This window comes from Poecilia mexicana, unplaced genomic scaffold (genome assembly GCF_051168715.1).
Source record: "Poecilia mexicana isolate PSO_F unplaced genomic scaffold, ASM5116871v1 scaffold_4, whole genome shotgun sequence".
NCBI classification, from domain to species: Eukaryota; Metazoa; Chordata; class Actinopteri; order Cyprinodontiformes; family Poeciliidae; genus Poecilia; species Poecilia mexicana.
The window spans coordinates 21,361,425-21,386,512 of NW_028263373.1; the positions used below are offsets into that span (position 1 = coordinate 21,361,425).

Here is a 25,088-nt window from a genome sequence, read left to right on the forward strand (position 1 = left end):
TCTTCCTGCTTACAATGTTGGAAAAAACATTTTCAGTTTTTTCTGTATCTATTTCTGACAGAAGTCGGTGTAAGAAAAAAATCTCGATCTATTTATCTTGAAAAACTTTTAAATATCGGTCTTCTTTGGTTAGTAATCCCCAAAACACACACATAATGAAACAAAACAGAACAATAAGTGATTTTAGCTTTATTTAAAAACAATCATAAATTAATAAACATGGATTAAAGTTTGTCATAAAGACTGAGTCAAAATAACATTACATATCTGCCTGCAATGTTCTTTAATCGTTCTTCCATGCAAAACATCTATTTTTGCAATTAACTGAACTTATAAAGACGACTCCAAGATCTGAAATGGTGTCCACATAAGCTCATTTTGCTTACTATGCATTCATCTAAATAAAACCATTAAGCTGCTCCACATTGTTTGCGGTTTGTTAATGTCTGAAGCATTGTTAAAAAAGTGCTGTTAGAAATATTTCTCCGTTACATATTTCTTTCCGTTTTCCTCTTTTTCCTCATAAATTTTAATACTTGAAACAACTGACCAAATACAGATTGTGGTTTTCAATAAAAACATCCTCGTTGTTATATCATAAGTTGTCATTAATCAAATTATTGGGAAACACATTTTACCAGCAACCTGCGAGGAATCTAAAATCAACAAATAAACAGAATCGGCCTGACAACATGAAGTAGGCCAAAAGGTTTCCAAGGGCAAGACGTCATGCTTTGATCTACATAAATTAAAGAACAGAAGAGAAACAAAATTTCCGAATATACTGAAACCGTAAACTAATCTCATAATTTCAAAAACATTTCAGGTAGCTAACACAGGTGTTTTATTTATTCACCTACAGAAAGTAGTAATACTGTAGCTCTAGGAGACAAGAGCAGGAGTAGAAATTAATCTAAACAGATGATCTGATCAAACCAAACAGCCGTTCATAATCCAGTTAATTAGCATCTCCTCCTGATTGTGAAGACAACGCTGTACTGCCTGACAGCTCACTGCTGCTGGTATTCATCTGAATCAAACCTATTAGAGAGGAGGTGGAGCCCAGCAAGCCCACCAGCCAGCTGGGGAACCGTCCTGCCCACAGGAAGCCTGGCGGCATCCAGTGAACGGCGTTACTGAGGTCCGCCATGCTGCTGAGGATGGAGAGCATCTCCGCTTGCATCTGCCTGTGGAGGTCAGACCGTCTGCAGGAGAAAACAGATTTACAGAGCATTGGAAAACTGTATATTTCTAAAACAGAGTGATGTCTTACCCTGTTAGTTTGAAAGAAAAGAAACATAAATAAGACAGGATGACAAACAAAAGACTCTAGATTATATTTGTTAAATGCTTAAATAGACTGAACGTATAGCTTGCTTTAATAATAAAGCAAATGTCAATGAAATAAAAAAAATGAATTTGCTAAGTAAACACCTGCTGCCTCCTTCGCCTCTCCGGTGTTTCTTCAGCTTCTTCCTGAGCAACAGCAGAACTCGAAATGATCTGGAGAAATAAAGATTTGCACTAAAACTCTCAGTTTTTGTACTTCAACTTAGCTTGTGCTTTCTTGACTGAGTTTCTTATGAAATATAATTTTTATCAGGTTTTCTGCAATGCATAGTTACAAGTTAGTTTCCAGAAACTCAGCAATGCTTATAGGCTACAGACCTAAAAGCTAAACACTTCCAGGAACTTACTCTGAAATAAAAAGTTACTTTAAAAAAGTTTCAAATTACTTTTCCTGAAAAATAAAGCAAGAGGGAGCCATGTCCTGTTCTAGTTGCTGACAAGACATGCAAAACAAAAAATCAGGAAAAGGATGATCCAAAAATATTTAAGGGAAACATTTGTTGTTGTTTTTTTTTTTAAACCGGTCGAACCTGCAAGTAAAAATGGTAACTGGACTGAACTAATAGCCCTTTTCCAGTCATTCTGACCAATCAAAGCGCTTTACAGTAGAGCCAAACTCACCTACCTCACAAGTAATTATTAGGGATGCACCAATTTATCAATACCGATTTCCCTAATTTTGGGAAATCAGTGATCGGCCGATTTTTTCATGTGAAGCTCATCTTAACCAACGATTTTATCTACCTCAGCAAAGGTATTTAAATCAACTTCTGTCTTCTTCTGCTCTGCTGTGAGAGAGGTTTGGGTAGCAGACCGGCCCACCAGATCAGGTCTATATGTTGCATTTAACAACAATCATCTCATTGTTGGCAACTCATCAACTTTCTTCCTACATTTAGCAACATTTTGGACAAAAGAAATTGGTATCGGCCAAAATTGGAATCGGCAGGTCAGAATTTTGAATAATTCAGTAATCGGTGATCAGCCAGAAAACTGGAATCGGTGCACCCCCATTAATTATACTAGTAATACAAAACTTTGGGTAAAAATAAACACCAGCAGGCTGGAATCAAATGTATATCCTATGATTTGCAAGATACCAACTCTACCTACTGAGTCACCACTAGGGCTGCTGTAAACGAATATTTTAGTAATCGAGTAATCTATCGATTATTCTTACGATTAATCGAGTAATCGGATAAAAAAAATTATAAAATGAAATATTGGTAAATCTGGCATAATACAGGTGTTACTATCAGATATCAATATCAGTCCAATTTTTCATATTTGAGCTTCCCTAACAGTTGCTTTTCTGTAGTTTAGAAAACTAACCTGTAACAATAATAGCTCACTTTCTAAGTTAACCAGAAGAAAAGTTATAGAAAAATCTGAAATTATATTGAATTTAATAACAAAGAGGCAGGCTCACAAATATGCTTATAAAAAATGTCTACAATCCAGCTTTTAGTTTATGTATTCATCTTCAGTGAGTTTAATAGATTAATTAAACTCACCTTGCCACCTAACCTGTCACGCTTTGGGTTTGAAAATACGGGAAATGCCGCCTGGAGTGGGAGGAGAGGGCGAATGAACGAACGTAAGATGGGGTGGAGGGGAGGAAATAGACCAGCGGACTGACGAACCGTTAGACCGGGGGACGAACACGGGGGGAAGCAATACGGGATATTTACGACACCTTCACTGGTCACACTCAGAAACTCATCTACCAGCCATGTACGATGCGCTCCGCCACCCGTTTCTTCAGACCAGGATATGAAATTTATTGTGCGGTTCGTCGGTAAAGCTACATTTACACGGTAAGCATCAGCTACTCAGCCGCCCGCCCTGTTCAGGCTATCCGCTCACCTCAGCGCTCTTCCCGCCGTTCGCTTTCAACCAGCAGCCCCGGAGGAGAAATGCTGCCGTACTCCAGGCATTCCCCCAGTCATTTTAAGGATGCTTATTGGTTCCCCAAAAACGATAAAAAGTCGGGCATTATCATCAATCAATAAAATCCCCACGGGCCAATCTTGAAGATTGGACTTTATGCCGCTGAGACTTAGCTTTTGTCAACAACTCAGAGGCGGAAGTGAGAGCTCCGCGCAACGCAAATGAAGTCCCGGCCGGAACACGGTGCGCTAACTAATAAAACATAAATTAACGAAGCTTCGAGGCAGGTAAATTTTCCTCGAGGAATTTTAGTAATCGAGGTACTCGAATCATTCGAGGAATCGTTTCAGCCCTAGTCACCACCACACTGTTTGTTGTTAGAACAAACAACGAATCCTTTTTCTTCAGAAATCACATCATTTAGCTAATTTTATTAAAGTAAAGTATGCCTAGTTTGTTGCAATAAAAAAAGAAAACATATTTTGTGGTAGTTTTGAAGTAATTTCAACAGATGCAGATAACTCAGCTGATGTGTCCCTATATCTGAGTGCAGACGTCTCACCTGAGGATCCCCAGCAACAACGAGGTTCCCCACAGCACTGTGCTGAACAGCCACCACTTATCAGACCTCACTTTGATCAGCTCTGCATCTGCGGCCCAAGCAATATGTTCACACGGATAGTACAGCTGGTCAGCCACGTTCGTAAGCACCGATATCCAGCGGACGCCTGCATCCTCCTCCTGCAACAAGAATCTGGTCAGTATCAACAGAAGAGATGGGACTTGTGCGGACATGTAAGCAACTTTTTATTATGAATCACCGAAGCACCAAGTCCGTAGCTGTGGGAGTACGCCAGCATGGAGAGATCATCAAACAGCCTCAGCACCGTCCTGCAGTGGCTGAGCTGAGCAGAAAACAGAAGCAAACTTTTCCCAAGTCGCTGAGATGATGCATCTGCTGCTGCTTTCTGGGTAAGAGCTCCTCCCACCAGCTGAGAGCCATAACAGAATGTCCTGATCTGCAGGCAAAAGGTAAAACAGATAATAATTAATGGATAAAAGTCACAAAATCAAGATTATATTTATAAAATTAACACAAAGTAGAAAAATATTAATAGAATTTTACAACACCAGAGCTCGGTAGTAGTTTACTTGAGTAACTTTTTGGAAAAAATGTACGATTACTTTTTTTTTACTTTTACCTGAGTAATTTTATTTATGAAGTGCAGAAAACTCTTACTCTTGCTACAATTTCTTAATACTCTCCCGACTGTGTGTAACTTCACTAAATGAAGAGCAAGTTTGTTTCAACCAAAAATTCACCAGACACAGACACACACACACACATGCAGTTTTTGTCAAAGTTTCAAAAATGTTATATTAAAAGAAACAAACGTTACCATAAGGCATTATCAAATCAAAATCCAATAAAAACGCATGGTCAATTCAATCCGTCATACAGACTGATTTAAAGTCATAGTTTATGCTAAGATTACTGGGGTAAAATGCATTAAATTACTCATTTACATAATAAATAACTAAATTATTCCCAGCAGAAGTATCCGACCCGATGTTTTCACTACAGCCTTTGGATAAAAACGAGGTTCAGTGAAGACTCACAACTTTATCTCTTCCTCTGTATGTCTCTAGCAGTCGGACGAGAGACTCCACAGACTGCTGCATGTCCGATTACACACACAGTGCCACAGCCACACTGTGATAAATAAATACACTCTAATTTGATTTAGTTTCCGCAGAACATTTTAGCTTCTGCTGCACGTATATGACAGCCTCTGGACCTGAATGCACCAACATTCAGCTGGACTTTGAAACAGGAACTACTTCAAATAGACCAGAGCAAACGATCGTCGATTTCCAAGCGCCACTCTGGACGTAACTAAAGTTGTTAAGTGTGTAAGGCAAGATTTCTGCAACCAGATAGAGGAGGATCAACTGTATAGTCTCTTTTAACACTCTGGATCAATTCACAGGCACAAACATTAGCAAATGGTTGGTTCAAGAGGGTTTGCAATTTGATTAGAGAAAAACATTTTGTTGACTGTTGGATGGAGGCTATATAACTTTAAATTATAATATTTATTAATAATGATAATATTTAAAATCATGAAAACTATTATAAAAATACAAACATTAAATAATCACATGTGGTATTAATAATACTAGGAGCAACACTAATAATAATAATAATAATAATAATAATAATAATACAGCTAAACCAACTGCAGAAAATATTAAATTTGCCTCAGCGATGACCAAAATTAGTACTAAAATAAGCATATATTACTGAGAAAACTAAAACTATTCAGTTGATTGCTATCTTTCGTGCTTCTTGCCATTCAGAGTATCAGAGTTGAACAAGCCACTCACAATATGGCGGAATGACTGACGTACGCTTAGATGGTGTCTCTCACCAGTATGACGTCTGACTCCATTCTTGTCTCGTGCGCGACAAGTGTGTTTTACGCAAGCCATCCAGTGGTGGTTACGTAAATAGTTCCCGTCATGCTGTTCGCACGTACCTCACCAAAAGCCAGTTCAGAGGACCAGGGAGGAGGAGGCGGAGGCGGACAGCTGAGGATCCCTGGCTGACTCCGGTAGCGGATTCACGAAGCAGGTGACGGACGGCGGGGAGTGAACACAAACACAGCAGCGTTATTAGACGTTATGTCCGCTTTCAATCTTACATCTGGTCCACGAGTATCTTTGGGTTTTCCAAACGCTTTGTTTTGTCGGGAGGGATTCTGGTGTCCACCGGGCGATGTCAGCGGCCACGGCCACTCCGCAGGTGATGAGAGACCGGCTGCTGCAGGCCATCGACGGCCAGAACAACGTGAGTTTTTTAAAGTTTTACAGCAGAGGAAACAGAATGGAGAAGGAGTAAATAATAGGCTCTGAGGCTCAGTGTGTCAAAAGTTACTCCGATTAATGAACGTGGAGCTTTATGAAGTGTTGCATGTCTGTTTTAGTTGCTTTTTTTCTTCAGCAATATGCTCCCCGTCCATTTCTATGTGTCGTCCTGTCTATTTTTAATGTCTTTGAAGCAAAATAACAATAAAAACAATTTGACTCAGTAGATTCATTTCAGGTTGCGTTTTCAAAAAATGTTCAAAAAAGAAAAGAAAAGAAAAATGTGGTCCATATAATGTTTAATTATATTCAAATCTTATTAGGTTGACAAGAGATAAAGTCCTAAAGCAATATTTTGTGTGCTTTATTTTGTAATGACATTTCAGGGTAATAAATACAAGAACAAAGACTAAGAAAACATTTTCTTAAGAGCTGCTGTTGCTCTGACCACCGTAAATTCATCCAAATCCTGATCATCTTTTTCTTAATATCCCGGTTGTTTCTGTTTGTTTCTATTTTATTATTTATATTTATTTGCATTAAAAAAATTAAACATTTTACAGCCTATGCAAGAAAAGAAAAGGAGATGGTTCAAAAATGATGCAGTCATGTTCATAATTCGTTGATTTCAAAATGATGTTATGAAATGCAAGTGATCCTGCATTCAACCAAAACCAAACTACAAAAGCATTATACAATAATTCAAGAATTATATATGTTAAATATACCTGTATTTGTAAAAAGTGATTATGTGCAGGAACACTAAGTGTATATGATGCTGTTATAATTACATAACATGGGGACTTCCTGCTGTTCTTACTTGTGCATTTCACCAGTCTAACTCTAATATTAATAATTCAAACCACAATGATATCATTGGTATCTTATCATTCGCTGTTTTTGATGCTTTTGCTGGTAATTTTCAGGTTGAGATTACCTTAAATCACTATATTCGTTATCAAGAGTAAAATTTTACACTTTTCTAACACAGTGTTTATGGTTTTATTTAAATCTTTATGCTTCTCTCTGCTACTAAGATAATATTTGCATGTTCTTATCTTTGCTAGTCACATTGAGCCTGAAACCAGTATCGGTACATATTTTCACAAATGCAGGTGTACATTTGAGACTCTATGCAAATGAATGCTTGTCCTAATGACCTCTGTTTTCCCTCCGTAGTCCACTGACTTATTGGTGAATGTCAATAAATTAGGATATAATCAGAAACTTTTTTTGTTTTTTCAGTTCAAAAATTTGGAAAGTTATATATACAGGGTATATATATATATATATATATATATATATATATATATATATATATATATATATATATATATATATATATATATATATTGTGTTTATTTCTGGTTTAAATGATCCATCATTTTCAGGTTTTTGAAACTGACGGATCACATTTTCATTAGCTACTCCTTTATTACATTGTAAACCTTTGTCTTCTGAGCAGATACGCAACATGATGGTGGTCGTGGAAGTGATTTCCAGTTTGGAGAAATGCTCTATCACCAAAGAAGTACTAGAGGTATGTTAAAATACAAGTCTGATTAAAACAACTCTTCTGGAAGTCAAATTACATCTGCGATGTTTTGGTTGTAGGAGACACGCCTTGGGAAGCTGGTGAATGATATCCGGAAAAAAACCAAGAACGAGGATCTTGCAAAAAGAGCCAAGAAGCTCCTCCGGACCTGGCAGAAGCTGATCGACCCGGGTCAGGGTGACTTGGTCCCCAAAGAACTCACTGGTGCATCTCGGCCTTCCAAAGGCAGCATTCACTCCTGCTCCTCTCCTCCAGCTTTGAGCAAAACAGGCTCAGAGTTAAAGGCCAGAAGTGACTTCAACAACTACTCTCCAAATCCTGAACCGATAAGCAACAGGAAACGTAGATGTGACAAGAAAGAGGGTCAAACAAAGAAACCCAAAGTCGCTCATGATGATGCAAAACAGCAGCCATCTCATGGACTTGGTGGGAGTTTTAAAATTCCTGCAAATACTAATGCACACCAACCATCAGACAGGGATACGTCTAAATATCTGGACAATAGTAAGCCAAATAAAGTTCCTATTCACGCTGTCAAACCTCATCCAAGTGCCAGCAACCCTCCTAACACGCTTATGCAACGGCAGGTTAGAAGGGATAAGCATCAACCTAGAAGCCCTGGTTGTCCGTTGCAACATCCTGAGAGCCTAAAGCAAGAAGCTGTACTAAAAAAACCACAAAGTAGTGGAAATCCAGGTGTGATGGAGGAATCTGCTCAGCCGCTTAATGTTCACACAAACCTCTCAGGGTTTGCAAATTTGGGGTTTCAAAGCAGGACTTCAAGTTTGGATGATGAGACTATTATTAATGATGCTGTGAACAAGAAAAGAGAAAAATACAAGGCTAAAGATCATGTTGTGAACCTGAATGGCCCAATTACAGAAGACAAAAGCAAACCAGCGAGGATAAAAGACAGAAGGATCACATTTGATCCATCAACAGGACAAATTAAATTCACTTGCCCTAAGGAGTCTTCAGAAGAGCAGGAAGTCTCTGAACTCCTGCTGAAGCTGAGTCAACCCATTCCTCCCAGTCCCTTCCAGCAGACGGACTGGAAAGAACTGTCAAGGAGCGAAATAATTCAGTCATACCTCACCCAGCAGAGCAACATCCTGTTGTCTGGTGCACACACACCTGGAGCCAACCTTTTCATGTCGGAGGTTTGCAAAAGAGCGGATCACCAGAAGAGGAATACCACAGAAACGTCCATACTGGTATCAGACCATCATGTCAAAGAGTTACCTGGAGTTGGCAGAGAAATCAGCAGTGAAGACCTGAACCGATTACAGAGACGGCGTTGGTCCGGAGTTAACGGGTGTTACGACACCAAGGGGAACTGGTACGACTGGACGGAGTGCATCTCTGTGGATCCACATGGAGACGAGAGCAGACTAAACATTTTGCCCTACGTCTGTCTGGACTGAAACGCTGTTCAGCTTGGAAGTAAATCAATTGATCAAGTCTATGAGATGAGAAATTTTAGGAAAATTATACCTTATTTGTGCTGGATGTTTGGTCCATTCAGCTTTTGTTTTGTGTTTAAATTTAGTAAAATTTCCTTGTTGGCATTTCATAACCGTATTATGAAAATTTACAAGACACATTTTCAGAAATCATTAACGACACACAAATACTTTAAAACTTAATTAGTCCAAAATTAATACGCTGTTGTATTTAGGACTGTTTCATTTGCAACTGTACAGCTTTAATTAAGAGCTTTTACCGCATTTTTGACCACCTGAATACAGTTCAAGCAAATTACCAACACTCAGCTGATGTACATTTTCACAAATAAATTACAATATTTTTTTAAATGGAAAACGTTTGATACAACACAAAGTATTTGTCCTTTATTATTCATGTTTTACTTTCTTTCAATTTCTTTTTTATTGTAAGTAGGACCTTAACTATCCACCGAGTTGTGTTATAGAAACAAAGTGAGTTCAAGTGTTTTAGAAGAAAAAGACTCATAAATATAATAAAAATATATATAATCTTTGCATGTATATATAAGTTTGTGAGCTGCAGATACTTTCAACTTGACAATTTCGACCTGTGGAGCAGGTGGAAATTGACGTTTGAAACAAGTTGAGAGCCTGGACACCAACCTAAGTGATCATATCTCAATTGCTTGCTCTGCATGCAAATGACCTCAAAACCCTGTCATTATTATCTGCAGTTGAAATTTCCATGCATTATATACAGTCTACCATTTTTTCCTTCCTTCCTGACATTAAATGAAACTAAACCTTCCATTTTTTCAGGTAAGTTAAGACCCGTGTTTTTTCCATTTCCTGAAAGCAAGAATAATGATTATATTTATTAACATAAGCATAAGATTGTTGTGCTTTTAATAAAATTGTAGAAGCCCAGGTGATAATTTCATTGTTTTTTTGGAAGTGTCTGATTAATTAACAAAATTTGAGAGAAATGGAAGCACAAATGGGGAGATATCTTTAGGCACATCTCAAACATGATGCATCTTTTTGTGACATCATAGATCTTTTTGGAGAGGTCAACAAACCTTACTCCATTACACTTACCCTGTAAGAAGAAATCAGCCAAAATTATAATTATTGTAAGAGTTTGTTGACAGATGTCCAAACTTTTCACCCCCAACCATACAGTTTAAAGGTATTTCCAAGTAAAACTCGAAAAAATGTAAACATCTGACTTGGAAGAATGACAAAAAAAAAACTGTATGTAGCTTACAGTATAAAAGGTAAACCTTTGATTTATTGTGTCTGACATTAAATGTTTGTGTATAAACATCTGATTTTGGCTGTAGCTTGCCATTTGAGTTCATCCTGGAGGTTTGAAATAAATTTTTTTCTATAGATTTTTAGACAATCTCATGATGTAAAGCTGTGTAATTAAATTTTCAGAAAATAAGCTTATTTTAAGAAATAAACGCTTGAAATATTTCACTCTGTGCAATATACTCTGTGTAGTACATTCTTGAAATGCGCTTATAGCTTCTTTTATTTTGAAATCTGTGAGCGGAAGGAGAACACTTCATTCATTAATGGTCTGACGGAGCTTACTGCGCCCCGGTACAACTACACACACCGGTGGTGACTCGTCACTCCGCGCAGAAAGATGGCTGCGGTGGCGCGGACCCCGGTCGGGGAAGGGATTCGGATAGTTGTCCTATGTGTGTTTTGGTACACGGTGAGCTCCGGAGGCAACGTTATTAACAAAATAATCCTCAACGGATTCCCGTATCCCGTCACGGTCTCTCTGTTCCACATCATCTCTGTTGTCGTCTTCCTCCCGCCGCTGTTGAGGGCATGGGGAGTCCCCAAAACTGAACTGCCGAGCAGGTACTACCGGTGGTACATCCTCCCGTTGGCTTTCGGAAAATACTTCGCGTCCGTTTCAGCTCACTTCAGCATATGGAAGGTGCCTGTTTCGTATGCACACACAGGTGAGTAGAAAATGTTAAATCCGGCCAGCTGGAACCTGTTATCCGGGGCAACTTGATGATGTGTCTGTACCGTCAGCTGATATTAGCTTTGCGGCTAACGGCTGGCCAACTGCCGACAAGGGCATTTAAAGAGTCTGGCGGACCGCAGCGTCACGTTGATCCCAAACAGAAAAGCTTTTCTTTTACAAATTATTTTAAAAATGCAGCCTTTGACTGTACTTTTGTATTTTTACAGTGATTTTACGTAAAATACCATCTGTTAGCTTGCTAGCCAACTGAATTAAAGCTGAAATACGTCAAGGGGGAGGAGTAGTATGCTTCTTCAGTTTTTTTAAACTCAGGGTAACTGAATGCATCTGTTACGGTAGTGATCCCGAAAATGCCCCGATTCATTGGTAAAATGACACATTAAATTCAGAGGCGGATATAAGCTAGTTACATTTACTTTAGCAACTTTCTTGAAAAAGATATTTCTTTTAGGAGTGGTTTTACTACACCGTACTTTTTACTTTTGCTTCTGTAATAAGTTTTACTCTTGAGCAAAAATTCACTAAAGGAAGAACAATAATGTTTTAATCAAAATCAGCACAAACCTACAGTTTATAAGGGGATTTCTTGTTTAAACATAAGCTTTGTTATTCTGTTATTTTCTATCTATTGAGCGATTTGTAGATCAAAAAGACACATATATATTCTCTGTGAAAGGTATATTTACCTATTGCGTTAGTGTTGAAAATTTGATATTGGGGGGAAAAAAAGATTGGAAAAATTGTTTTTTCAGCCTGAATTTTGCTGATTTGTAATTATGTTGTAGTGTTTTTTCTATTTAGTCTTTAAAATAGCAGAATTTGCACATAACTATATGTGTTTGTCCATCTGACATCATTTATAAATGTTTTAATTAATACTTTAGTAGCTTTCTTAACAAATACTTTATTTTTTGGATGGCCACTATTGACTTTGGTAAAAATATATTGAACCAGTGTTACTCTTGAGTATTTTTTGAGTACATTGCCTATCTCTGATCAAATTGGGAGTCTTTTTATTTGATTAAATGTTAATTGCCTCTGCAGTCAGATTTAGTCCCTTGACCCCTTGAGCAATATTTGCATATATTTATTAACAAGATATACTCCATCAGTAAGTATTTTACACATTGTAGTAGTTTTATCTCGGTATTCCAATTACTCTATAGCATTTTACAACTTTAATACTACTATCATATATTTGTCCATCCAATTCAAATCCAGAATCTCATACATGTTCAAGGTTTCCCCCAGGAAACTTGCTAAGCCCTGTGATTGGGGTTCTCAGCAGTCATTTATCCAGCAGCCCGTCTTGTTTTAGAGTTAAGAAATATTTAAAATTTACAGGAAATTTGAAAATATCACTTGATTAATACCTGAACACCAACTATAAAGTTTTAGAAAATGCAAGCATTTTAAAAAGACTTTAATAAATAAGCAATGCTTAGCCTGGTGGGGCACAAGTAAAGCCTGGTGGCCCGCCAGGCTTATAATACACTGGGGGAATGTGTATTATACACTGCATGTTGTAGATTACACATAGATTAATATGTATCAGGTGTTTGTTCTGCAAATTTCTACAGTTCACAGCTAATGAGGGCTAAACAATTACATCACACCAGTAAAAATAATTTTTAGTACAGAAATGCTAGTGTGATGAAAACTATGTCTTTCAATACTTTATTGTTTAAGTTTTTAAGTTAGCCATTAAAATGTACGTCTCTATTTTTTCGTCAGACCATGGACCGTTTCTAATTGCCTTTTGAGATTTTCTGAGTAATTAAATATTAATAGAATTAAATCTGAGAAATGTCTAATATGTATTAATTTAATCTTTTTGATGATATTCTAATTTATTGAGGAGCGTCTGTAAATGGGATGAGGTTATGGGGTCGGCCCGATTGATAGAGATTTTATTGCATAGAATGGTAATTTAATTATTTAACATGGAGCCATATCCCACATCCGTACTGTGACAAATGTGTGACAGCCTTTTTTTCTGTCTATAGTAAACCCCCTAATACAAATTATTTAACATTAAAAGTACACAATTTAAATCTGTCTGTGCAACAAATAATTTATCAGATAATCTGTTTTAAGCTACATCTTCAGGCAGTAGAACCACAGATAGTTTCCAAGGTTATAAAAGTATTTATGAAGCACTATAATGATGCAGTTCTGGATGTATTTGTTAATGAGTCGTTTTCATATTTTTGAAGATACAACCTTCAAATCTTTTTTATTATCTGTAGATTATCTGATTTTTTTCAACCCATTCATGATTCATATGTGGTTAAGTCTATTTATTCCCTTCTGTTGTCATTTTGTCTCCATCTATTTCTATCTTCTGAGAAATTTCCTGTGTAATTAACAATTGTTTATCACGACATTCATCTATTTAAGTAAGTTGATTTATTATGGAGGTTAGCATAACAACGTTAAAATTCTATATTTAAATTCAGTTAGTTGTGTATTTCTGAAGACTTTGTCATAGTGTCTTTCTATTCGAGATTCAACTAACAGCCTTTTTCTAGAAAATAAGCATTTTATTTAAGGTTTTTATTGACGATTCTGATTTTGACCATTTTTTTTAAAATTGGAAAACATAAGAGGAAAAAAACATGATTTATTTTTTCTTTGACTTTGTTTTGAATTCAACAAAATAAGGAAGATGTTGCATGCTGAAGTCCCTATTTTTGCACGACAACATATCTTTATTCTGATTTTAATTCTATTTTTATTCTTTAAACCAAATTGTACTAGTTGATTAACAGATAGGGAAAAATCTAGTGTAATTTTTATTTTTGGCTGATTAATTAGTGCATCTCTAATTTCCATTGACTGTTTTCTGATCCCTGTTTCAGCTGGTCGACTCTTATAATATCTGAGATCTTATGACGATATGGACTTAGAATTTTATAACAATATTTTATAGCTCAATTATGATAATAAAAATTATTATAAAGAACTATTTATTAATTATTTTTTACTGTAATTGCATGGCAAAGCATTCATAGCGCCACAAACATCAGCTACTTTAAGAAGTGTTTTATATCACTAAGTTGGACATAGAGGCCTTATTTAATCAGATTTTTGAATGTCTTGATATATTTTTGCTCTCATGGAGAAAACTGTAGAGAAAATAGTAAAAATATCAATTTAATCTGTTTTTTTAACACTAACTATTTTTTGCGACAATAAATCAAAATTCTTATTATAAAAATATTTTTTTTATGGTCAACACACTGCCTGCAGATCACAAATTATCCCCTGATGTCTTGTCTGCACCTTATTTTGAATGTTTATTATTTTAATACATATAGTCCTAATTCCTATTATAGTAACTATGCAGTGAATCTGGTTGCTCAGCATTGTTTAGGATTCATTTATTCGTTTGTCGGTGTGAACATGACGCACCGCTGTCGAGGCGTGACTCAGTGAACGACGTCGTGTGTTATTTAACAGAGGTGTGGACCCGGCTCTGACCTGCCATTAACTTTTTACAGCGCAGACGTAATCGGTTCGCTCTCTCCTTGCTGAGGAGCCACAGTCCTCAATGTTTTTAAAACTGACACCGTCCCATTTTCCCCCCTTTGTCTCTTTCACAGTCAAAGCCACAATGCCGATATGGGTGGTGCTGCTGTCGAGAATTATAATGAGGGAGAAGCAAACTACAAAGGTGAGTAGGTCCAGAGCGTAAGACGCAGCACAAGTCCTGCTGTGTTTCAGGCTGCGACTCGGCAGCGGTGATGTGGCACAGCGGGTCGACTGTGCCTCTGCTGCATCTCATGTTACAGCCGCCTGCTGAAGCGTCTGTCGCTGGCATTCTCCAAGAGGTCAGGGGTCATCCACATCAGCTCCTGCATTCTGTATCTGACATTTAATAGGCTTTACGTAGGTTGATTCTCTGTGGGAATAATGAAAGTAAAGACTGAAGAATTTGTGCTGAATGAACCAGTAGTTCAGCTTTACCAACAGACTTCAGGATATCATCGTAAATATCATTAGAAATGTTGTGGATGTGGATAAACCTTTGTAGACGAGGAAAGCCGATGTTAAATCAGGGTGATCTTTGGACTCTCGCTCAACACTGCATTTAAACCTGGAGGGATTTTTCTGTTTTTTGTCAAGCAGATTGTTGCCTTTTCTTTTTTAAAAACTGTTCAGTGACCACAAGTTGTTGCAGCAGCATCCAAACTGGTGGTTAAAACAGATCACAGAGGGAAAATAACATAACATACAGAAGACCCCCAACTCTCTACATCCTGTATGGAGTTAATGAACTTTGATTTATTCATTTTTTATGCTGAAACTACTAAAGGTGGATAAATAAAGTTTCATCCATAAAGGATAAAACTATACGGATTAAAGTCCATAAAGAAAATAAGCTTATTTTCCCCATCTTGTGTTTTTACTTATTATAGAAAATGCTAACAAATAAACTAAATCCATTATAACATATATAACGTGTAAATAAAACCATAAAGAGTTGGTTATTTCAGGATTTCAGCTTCAGACTCGTATTCACATGAAAAGTGGCGTTTAATTGGATCATATGAAACAATCCAAAAGTTTTAAAGTTGCTTCTCTGTGGCACAATAGAATGGAATCAATATTATTTAAAATATTTTACGTTTTTATGCACATTTACATCCATCAGTTATTTCATCACTTTGCAGACAAGGCTAACAATCACATAAAATCAATACTTTTATCAATTACCAAACTGTAATTCACTGACATTTGACTAAGAAGAAACTTTAAATTGAATGTTTTCTGCTGACATTTGGTTTATTTTTAAACCAAAATGCTTGTAAAATTTTTTTTTTTAAAAATCCTAAGATCTAAAAACAAAAAAACAGTCATATAATAACTCTTCCCTCCAATGTACACATAAAACTAAAACACTCAGATTTTCAAAATATTCAAATGTAATCAGTATCTCACTGACGATCCAGATGGGAAATGAGTGATTTCTGTGAAACTGCTTCGTCGTTCCAGTTCCAGATCACTTGAAACTGGGACGTTTTCACACTGCTGACTAAAATCAGGCTCTTATGTCTCATCATTACCAGCCATTCTTGCATTGCTTTGGTGTGCAGTGTCTTAGATCATATCTTTGTTTACTCATTTTTCTCACATGGCACAATAAAAAGCCATTCAAATATGTGTTTGAGTCATTTCCTGGTTCCCTGTACCCTGTAGTATGCTGGCTAATGTTAAAACAGCGGGTAACCATGGCAACCAGTCACAGTTTAAAGGCCGGCCGGCTCTTTCTGCAGTCAAGTTGCATGAGCATCAAATATATTTGGAAACAAATAATCCTGTTTTACTCCTAATCTCCAAATAAACTTAGATTTTCACTGCAGAAACACAAAATCTTACCAAGTATTTATGGTGTTAAATACTTGAAATAAGACAAAGCAAACATTCAAGTAACTTTTCAGTGAGATGTAGCATCTTGTTATAAGTCAATAATTCCTCAGTGTTAATGAGGAAGTGCTTTTTCATCAACACTTTTTCATTATTTCACTTACATTTTTCATGTGTTATAAGTGAAATAATCTGCCAGAGGAACTAATATGTTTCCATCAATATTAATAAATAGTTTTCTAAAAACAAGCGCCTGTATCTTGCTGAATAAGGTACTTTTAAGTTAGCTTTGTCTTATTTTAAGCGTACTGACATATTTGCAGTAGAAACTAGACCAAAAATACTTGGTAAGATTTCGTGTTTTTACATTTCTGTTGTATTTCTTTTACTTGTACTTTAAACACGAAACATCTTTACGCAGTTTTTAACACAGTCAACCGTTTCCCTCTGATTTCTGGCTCTGTAGTTGAAGTGAAGCTGGTATTTGTCAGCTCTGAGATGCTCCTCAGTTTCCCGTTCTGATGAAGGAACGTTTCTGCGTGTTAAACAGGAAATAGATTTATGTGTCTGACATCAGGGTGTTATATTTACTTTGCAGTTCAGTGCTGAGACAAAGTGGAGTTTACCTTTGTTTGCATTTCTGTTCATGTGAAAGAGTCTCAACAGCCAGAGACGGCCGCATTCAGATTTGAACCTTTTTCTCTTTTTGTGCCAAATGTTTACAAAATTAATCTGTGAAATTGTTGGCAACATTAAATAAGACACAATTATTGGCCTTCATCAAACCAGGCTTTACAACTGCATAAAGGCACTGGTGCCTGCTGTTAAATCAGCAATAATAGTGTTTTATTTAGCTTTTCTTTTTCATTAAATTTGTGTTTTCTCAGTTTCAGGCTGAGGTTAGTGACAGGTGCGTGTCATAAAAACCAAAGCTCGCCTCTCATTCTCAAGACCATGCAAATGATCTGGTGCCTGTAATGACGGTTTCCACCGGTGAGGTGTCGTCCCCGGTGGATGGAAACATTTGTTTGGGCTTCTGTGTTTCTTATTCTCTAACATTCATCACAAGCATTGAATGGATTATGAAAAATTGTTTAAAAGAAATGTTGGTTTTCATTTCCCGATTACAGTCGTCTTATAAAAATGCCTCTTCATTTTCTGACTCGTTTCAGTGGAGATGCAGTTGTTTTGATTTACTGTTTCTTGAAGGTGATAAACAGCCTTTAATTAATTAATTTTAGTTCTAAGTCTAAATTATCTTGAAAAATAATACCTGATGATGAAACATCTGCATGTATTTAGGATTTAGTCATTTTATTTCTTTTTCCATTCACATTTTTAATTACATTTTTTAATTTCATTCCTTTTTTATGTGGCAGCAATCATTTGTCCCACATGTTCTGCAAAAGGAGTTGGTGTGTAATAAAATAAAATATGTTGTGAACAAATTATAAAGCTAACTGAAGTTGTTTTTGTCTAAAATTTTAATTTTTAATGGCCTTGAAAATATCCTGATTTTTAAAGTCTAACCCACTAAAAAATATTTTATTGGGTTTTTCAGCCCTTTCTTGGACATGACTAATAAGCAATTGGTAATAAATTAATTTCTGTTCTGATTAATATTTTTTGAAAGAACATTTTGTTTATGGTTGTGTGGGTTTTTTTCTGCTTTATTTATTTTTTTTCATGTTGGATATTTAAAATATCACAGATCCAGTGCGAATTATTCTTTACAAAAATAAAGTTTTTATTAAAAAAAAAATTATTTTGGTCTTTGAGAGGGAGAATTTGCATTATTATGCCATTACCAGTATGTTACTTGAAAATGGTCTCAAAACAACAATATTTATCGCAATTATTGCGATAAATTCAGCAAAATTTATCATGGCAAGCCTATACTTCACAATATTCAGATGTTCATTTAACTGTGGCGCCGATCATTAGAAATTAAACTGGCCAGTTGTAAAAAACAAAGAAATCAGAACATTTTGTTTAAGCATCATTTATTGGACTAAATGAGAAATCCTGAACACCTGCAGTAGGAGATGAAACCTGGATTAGCACAGGAAGTGGTTGTTGATTTATGTTTGGATCCTGACTCTTTCCTCCGACCCGATCTGGTTTTGCAGGTCTACGTGTCGCTCATCCCGATCATCGGCGGCGTGCTGCTGGCCACCGTCACCGAGCTTTCCTTTGACGTTTCAGGATTAATCAGCGCTCTCGCCGCCACGCTCTGCTTCTCCCTGCAGAACATCTTCTCCAAAAAGGTGAGGCGGCTTCACATCCAGCATGAAGATTAAATCAGGTTCAGCTGAAACGGAAAGAATCGGTGTTTAAACTCTTTTTGGTAATATTTTGACATTTGGTTCACAGTTAAAATGTGAGAGAGTTTTATTCTCATTTAAAAGTTCATTTAAAGGGATGATATGAGCGTTTCAACTAGTCCTGTTTGTAACTGCAAGTTTAATTGATTGAATTTCCCTTTGAGATTAAATGAGGATTAATAAAGTATGTTTGAGTTGAAAGCACAATTTTATATATTTTTGTCTATTTTCTTATGCAAATATCTTCAATCACTTGAAATAAAACTAACCTAAAAGTTACTTTTCAGCAAAACACGGAGGTTGGTTTAGGTCAGTAAATTCTTAATAATGATTAAAAAGAAATGGTTGCACTGGTGGTTGATTTATGTGAAATAATTAGCATTTTTGCCAATATTAAGGAATTACTGACCTTAAACAAGCTCCTTTGTCTTTCTGAAAACTTATTTATAAGTTAGTTTTGGTTTTTTTAAGTCTGCAGAGGTATTAGTAGTAATAACTAGACAAAATATTTTGTAAGGTTTTGTACTTTTTCATTGTAAAATATGGAGGATTTCAGATGGAACGTCATCACAGCCACATGCCGTTTACTAGAGCAGTTTTGGGTTTTATTCCTTTCTTTATTCTTTTTAGAGAGATTTTTTCCCCTCCTCTCTGTTGAAGGTGCTGCGTGACACAGGTGTGCATCACCTGAGGCTCCTGAACGTCCTGGGCTTCAATGCCATGTTCTTCATGGTTCCCACCTGGGTCCTGGTGGATTTCTCTGTGTTTCTTGTGAATGGGGATATGGTGAGTAACCACACTAGATATTTTTTTTTTTCTTGAGTTAATCATAAAATTAACCTAAACAGAGTGTAACTGGGTCTCTGCCTCCCTTTCAGTCGGATATTTCGGAATGGACCGGCACCTTCTTCCTCCTCCTCATCAGCGGCTTCTGTAATTTTGCCCAGAACGTCATCGCTTTCAGTATTCTGAACCTCGTCAGCCCTCTCAGCTACGCCGTTGCCAACGCCACCAAGAGGATCATGGTCATCAGTATATCTTTGCTGATGTTGCGTAACCCGGTCACGCTCACCAACGTGCTGGGAATGATGACGGCCATTCTCGGGGTCTTCCTCTACAACAAGGTGGGTCTTTCCCACAGTAGAACCTCATTCAGGTGCCTCTCATTCAGTCATTCAATAACAATATAGTCAATAATCTACCTCTACATCATGTACAATAAATATAATATTTAAAGTGTCACACGTCCTGCCTGTTTTGTGGACATTTAGCTTCCTTAGGGAGTCTACATTAAGAGTATTTCTTTAGTTTCTGAGATGCTAAAGCTCATAATAGTGGTGGAGACATTTTGTGATGTTTAAGAAAACTTAAAAATTTAGAGGAACAACTTTCAAACGCAAAGATTAAACTCCGATATAAAGATTTCATCCTAACTCAGTACTTCTCAGTTGGGTTGGGCAATAAATGGGTCTTAAATTTATTTAATCAGAATTTTGTCCTTTGAAGATTTAATTTTTGTTTCCATCAAAGAAATCCTTGTGTTGTCAGATGTCCAGAGTGATGTCAGAGCCGCCATCTTGTTTCACTTTTAAAGCTTCTGTTTATTTGGGCTTTGACTATTGGAGCCAAACCTTTTTTATTTACGTTACAAAAACAAAGTCATGATATTAGGAGAATGAAGTAGGAGTTTTATGAGAACTGCAACATGAAAAAATTAAAACGTTGAGCATCATGTGAAGTTATGCTTTGGTCTCAGTTTGAAGATAATGAAATGCTTCACCTTTAATCAGCATAAGCACAAATTTTCCTTAAAAAAATATTAATCATAATGGAAATTAACTTATTATCAATTGCTTATTAGTCATGTAAGGCTTAATGTCCAAGTAAGGGTGGAAAGATTTGTAGAAAATAAAATAAAAAAATGGACTAAAATTGGATCTGTTTATAAAAAATCAGAAATGATATTTTCAAACCGCATCGCTCAGCCCTACTTTGATGTTTTATTGTTCCATGATTCTCCCAGGTTGTTTAGTTTCAGTTTAGCACAGACTGGCTTTATGATTTCATTTAAAATTTCCCATTTTCTCCTTCGTCGTCAGGCTAAGTACGACGCCAACAAGCAGAAGAAGAAGCTGCCCACCAGCACGCAGGACCTGCTGTCCTTCGACAACCCGATGCTGGAGAAGACGCAGGCGAACGGGTCGGGGCCTTTCTACGGCTCTGACCAGCAGCAGAACTGGAACAACGTTCTGACCGACCATTTCCAGTACAGCCGGCAGGCGTACACGGCAAACCACAGCAGCAACCACCAGTTCGTGGTGTAACGGAGGCGCTCGGGCCTCGCAGCAGCGGGTTCCCTCTCCCGCTCCGGACTGAGACTGAAGGCAAGTGCTCTTTGTCCCGGATTTAAAAAAAACAACAAAAAAAACGAGACGAGCCGATTGTGACGTGCCAGAGAAGTTTCCTCTCCCGCGTCCCTCCATGTCTGGACGGCATGTTTTTTTACAGCCTTGCTGCTCGTTTTTATTTATTAAGATGCTGAAACTAAATCAGCAGCTTCAGACATTTTGACGAGAGACCGAGCCACAATATTCAGACACAACAACGTGCCGCAGTTTGAAAACATCTAGTTTGTCTTCCACAAGTAGCCGCTGGTTGTCGATGGAAAGAGAGATGCAGCGATCCGTCTCTAAAAAAATGATTATTCCCAACATCTGATTTCTACTAAACTCAAAAACAGTGTATATACTGTTGGGAGTTCTTAGTTTTGATTAATTTTCTCAGAGCTGATGAAGGAAAATAGACGTAGCTAATCGCTGTCAAATTGATCGTTGCATCTCTAATCTGTAACCTTTCAACCAAAACCCGAAATCCGTCATGTTGCATCTGTAACCAACTTGGGTTTTTACCTTTGGGGTTGTCGTTTTTCTTCTTGAGGCATTTGTTTTACGTCTTCAGTGAATATTCCTCAAAACATGGAGGCAGATTATATTTTAGCGTCGACTCTCGTTATGATTTAAGCTAAGCTACGTTTACGTTGTTGAAATGAACCACGTATAGCCCAGTTTGGATTCACACGTTTCCAAACGTACAGGAACATTTGAGGTGTTTTTGGTCTAAATGTGAGTTTTAGTTTCCTGGGTTAAAGTCTTGTTTTCAACAGGTGATGCTTTTCTCTTCTGTCCCTTAATTCCTGGCTCAGGTGGTTGGTTACCTGTTCAGGTCAAAAAAAGAAGCCCGGTGTGTTGAATTTCAGTTCATCTGCTGTTTAGAACCAGACGTTTTAGTTTCTGATCTTTTTTTATGTTCTTTATAAACATGCCTTTAGGAAAATACTAAAGTGTGGTCCAAAAATGTTTTCTAAATAATGTGGAGCGTTTAGAGGAAAGCGTATCTTTAACAAACTTTAGTTTCTGAAAGGCTGAAGGTACGAGACGTAAACTCCTTTTGATTTATGCCTCCAGCGTCATTCATACAAGTGCCTGATGAAGAAAAATAACTAATAATAAAAATAAAACAAGGTGTTCTGTTTGTTTTTCATTGTGTCTGGGCAAACGTTGATGCTTGTAAATATTCCCACAACCAGAATAGTGTGAGCTGCATTTTAAATAAAAAACAAAACCCTGCTGATCGATCACAAAGGGATGTTTGAGAACGCAGCGCGTTTACAGCTTTAAGTGGAGAGTGAGGCCAAAGGTCAGTGACCTCTCACCCATCTGTCCTGTGCCCCTGTTGAGCAAAGATGTCACAACATGTTGTCCAGATGTGTCGTCGTAAAACGTAGATCACCGGTTTCTAGAAAGGCCCTGTGATGTGCCTTTTGGTTGAGCAAATGTAAAGAATGAAAACTAAATTTTAACGGTTATGGATGCAGAAAATAATTTAAAGTATTACCCCGTTTCTTTTTTATAGGTTATTGGAGTTTAACACCAGAGTTGAATTTATTTTTCTTTAAACCCTGAACTAAAGCTGCTTTGGGATGTTTTATGTTACTTTATTTTTTATTTTTTCTACGGTAGCCGGCGTCAATTTTGCACATTTTAAAACAACAAAATGTGATTTTTGTTTATTGAACTTGGTGCAGATATTAGTCACCAAAAGGACTCGACATCCATAAAAAATGAACTTTTGCTCTTTAAATTAATCTGTGCAGGTGGATCTTAATAAATTAAACTATTCTAAAACATTTCTGAATTGAGTTTTTAATTGGTCTAATTTTCTAAGATTTTGAATTTTGGGTTTTAGTGGAAAACCAAAATCTACTAAATTAACCAAAATGATTCTGCATGTAATGAATCTTTCCCTGAGTTGAGCTTTGTTATTAAAATTAAATAATTTTTTGTTTTATATTTTAATTTATTGACATTCACCTTTAATATCAATCGTTCTTAAGGACTGCAGTGTCAGGACAGCTGATGCTTCATAAAAGGTGCAGATATTTTTTATTTTATATTTTTGCAGATTTTTCTTTCGTTTCCTCAGATATTTGTTTTAATTTATTCTTCAGGTTTGTTACATGTATGGCATTTAACAGACTGAAGTGGAAAGACTCATTCAGTAAGGATTCATGGGTAATGTAGTTCTTACAAGCTGTTTAGTAAAAGTAAATATTGGCCAGTAGCACAGAAACACCAGGCAAAAAACATCTGTAATGACATTTCTGGTTAGGTTTCACATTTGAGCCGATGTTTTGTTCAATTTACTAAAATCCTAATTGTTTAAAATTAAAGCATAGACTTTCAGAGCATCAAAAATCATGCCTGAATTGATTTGTAATTTGGCCAAATTAGCATTTATGACTTCAAAGAATTGAACCAGGAAATAATTAAATATTCACCTCATCAAGCTGTTGTACTTCAGTGTCCTACATTTTTTGATTTGCCAGATTTCATCTTTATTGAAAGTGTACTTTTAGATCCTCAACACAAAGTACCTCCAGCTTTCTGTCTTTGCAACAATTTCACCTTTTTCAGGATCAGTAATAAATCAGTTCAACAATACAGAACACATAATCTAGTCATAAAGATATGGTTAATTATGTCCAGAGAGAGCTAGGATGTAGATGTCACAAAATATTATTATACAACAGTTTAATAATGTCAAAATTGGGCGATTAGTCTGACCAAACTCAACAAAACCTAAGAGTGTTCATCATTTATCAAATTGTAAGTGTTTAGTTACATCCAAAATGTTTGGATGTGAAGGAGATATTGGATTAATTGGAAAGAAACGACTCTGAGTATGACGGCAAAATGCTTAGTTTATTTTCTTCATGTTTCTTTGTGTTTTTAACATTTTGTCTTGGTGCATCACAGAATGAAGGCCTTGATTGCAGGTTGCTGAGATGTAAAAAGACTGTATTGTTATTTTCTTCATGTATATAAACCTACATGGAAAATGTAAAAGCATTTTTTGGCGCTCTGTAAAGCTTTTTTCACTGGGCTGTAAAGGATAAAGAGTAATAAGGGGATATCTCTTTGTAAAAGTTGTATACTGATTATTTTTGTTGTCTTTAATGGATCTCGAAATAGCATTTGTATGTAAACTATGTTTATAGATTTTTATTTATGGTGTCATGGTACAAACTGTACAGAGGTGCTGCAATGCACAGTCTTGTCTGCTTATGTTTGGTAAATATTTTTAAATGTTGGGGAGAATAAATCAATTCTGAAATACTAAAAAGGCCTACTGTCTTAAATAATACATACATACACAATACATAACTGCACAGGATATAAAGTCAATGATAAATTCATTGTTTTAAAAATAAAAGTGAGATATTTCTTCCATATGCGGTCAAACTTAGATTTGAGGAGAATTAGCATAGCTAGCGAACAACTGATGATGTCATTCAGGACGTGTTGCTGTAAAATCTGATCTAAATTGAGCAGAAAAACGTTTTAAAATAATAAAGTATAAAACAATAATAATAAATTAGATGTAAGATGTGACCAGATTCTAAGCACGCTACGTATAAGTTAGTTTATTTTACTTTATTAAGGAGCTACTTATTTTAACTTTATAGCCGTTTGACATTTTTCTGGCAATTTAGCTTACTGGCGCCATCTAGTGGGAATTTTGGGGTATCGTTCTAAAATCGCCTCAGAAAATCTATCAGATTATATATATTTATACTAACTAGATTATATATATATATATATATATATATATATATATATATATATATATATATATATATATATATATATATATATATATATATAGTGACATCAGTTTACATGAATATAATTTTGCACCATCCTTAAAGAACAATA

The 25,088-nt window shown here is 36.3% G+C and overlaps 3 protein-coding genes across 3 annotated transcripts; 2 read left to right on the top strand and 1 right to left on the bottom strand.

Annotated features, from left to right (window-relative positions):
- Window positions 1-173: 173 nt before the first annotated feature.
- Window positions 174-5,087, bottom strand: pex11g (peroxisomal biogenesis factor 11 gamma). The gene is made up of 5 exons (XM_014990933.2): window positions 4,861-5,087; window positions 4,062-4,259; window positions 3,803-3,981; window positions 1,435-1,503; window positions 174-1,205 (listed from the first exon to the last, which is right to left on the bottom strand). Exons 1-5 carry the CDS (start codon window positions 4,921-4,923, stop codon window positions 959-961), a joined length of 756 nt encoding a protein of 251 aa, XP_014846419.1. The 5' UTR covers window positions 4,924-5,087; the 3' UTR covers window positions 174-958.
- A 690-nt stretch (window positions 5,088-5,777) lies between these two features.
- LOC106920109 (mediator of RNA polymerase II transcription subunit 26) lies at window positions 5,778-10,043 on the top strand. The gene is made up of 3 exons (XM_014990929.2): window positions 5,778-6,091; window positions 7,574-7,648; window positions 7,723-10,043. The coding sequence occupies exons 1-3, from the start codon at window positions 6,020-6,022 to the stop codon at window positions 9,085-9,087; spliced, it is 1,512 nt and encodes a 503-aa protein (XP_014846415.2). The 5' UTR covers window positions 5,778-6,019; the 3' UTR covers window positions 9,088-10,043.
- Window positions 10,044-10,703: 660 nt separating this feature from the next.
- On the top strand, window positions 10,704-24,495 carry slc35e1 (solute carrier family 35 member E1). Its single transcript, XM_014990930.2, has 6 exons — window positions 10,704-11,090; window positions 14,725-14,795; window positions 18,619-18,756; window positions 19,474-19,599; window positions 19,692-19,937; window positions 20,913-24,495. The coding sequence occupies exons 1-6, from the start codon at window positions 10,763-10,765 to the stop codon at window positions 21,135-21,137; spliced, it is 1,134 nt and encodes a 377-aa protein (XP_014846416.1). The 5' UTR covers window positions 10,704-10,762; the 3' UTR covers window positions 21,138-24,495.
- Window positions 24,496-25,088: the final 593 nt, after the last annotated feature.

Excerpts from the sequence above, each read along its gene's own strand:
- LOC106920109 (XM_014990929.2), top strand. The coding sequence starts at position 6,020 with ATGTCAGCGGCCACGGCCACTCCGCAGGTGATGAGAGACCGGCTGCTG. Across the intron at positions 6,092-7,573 it reads CCATCGACGGCCAGAACAAC|ATACGCAACATGATGGTGGT; the intron begins GTGAGTTTTTTA and ends TCTTCTGAGCAG. Across the intron at positions 7,649-7,722 it reads TCACCAAAGAAGTACTAGAG|GAGACACGCCTTGGGAAGCT; the intron begins GTATGTTAAAAT and ends TTTTGGTTGTAG.
- slc35e1 (XM_014990930.2), top strand. The coding sequence starts at position 10,763 with ATGGCTGCGGTGGCGCGGACCCCGGTCGGGGAAGGGATTCGGATAGTT. Across the intron at positions 14,796-18,618 it reads GGGAGAAGCAAACTACAAAG|GTCTACGTGTCGCTCATCCC; the intron begins GTGAGTAGGTCC and ends CTGGTTTTGCAG. Across the intron at positions 19,600-19,691 it reads TTCTTGTGAATGGGGATATG|TCGGATATTTCGGAATGGAC; the intron begins GTGAGTAACCAC and ends CCTCCCTTTCAG.
- pex11g (XM_014990933.2), bottom strand. The coding sequence starts at position 4,923 with ATGCAGCAGTCTGTGGAGTCTCTCGTCCGACTGCTAGAGACATACAGA. Across the intron at positions 4,260-4,860 it reads ACAGAGGAAGAGATAAAGTT|ATCAGGACATTCTGTTATGG; the intron begins GTGAGTCTTCAC and ends TTTTGCCTGCAG. Across the intron at positions 1,206-1,434 it reads AGAGGCGAAGGAGGCAGCAG|ACGGTCTGACCTCCACAGGC; the intron begins GTGTTTACTTAG and ends TTTCTCCTGCAG.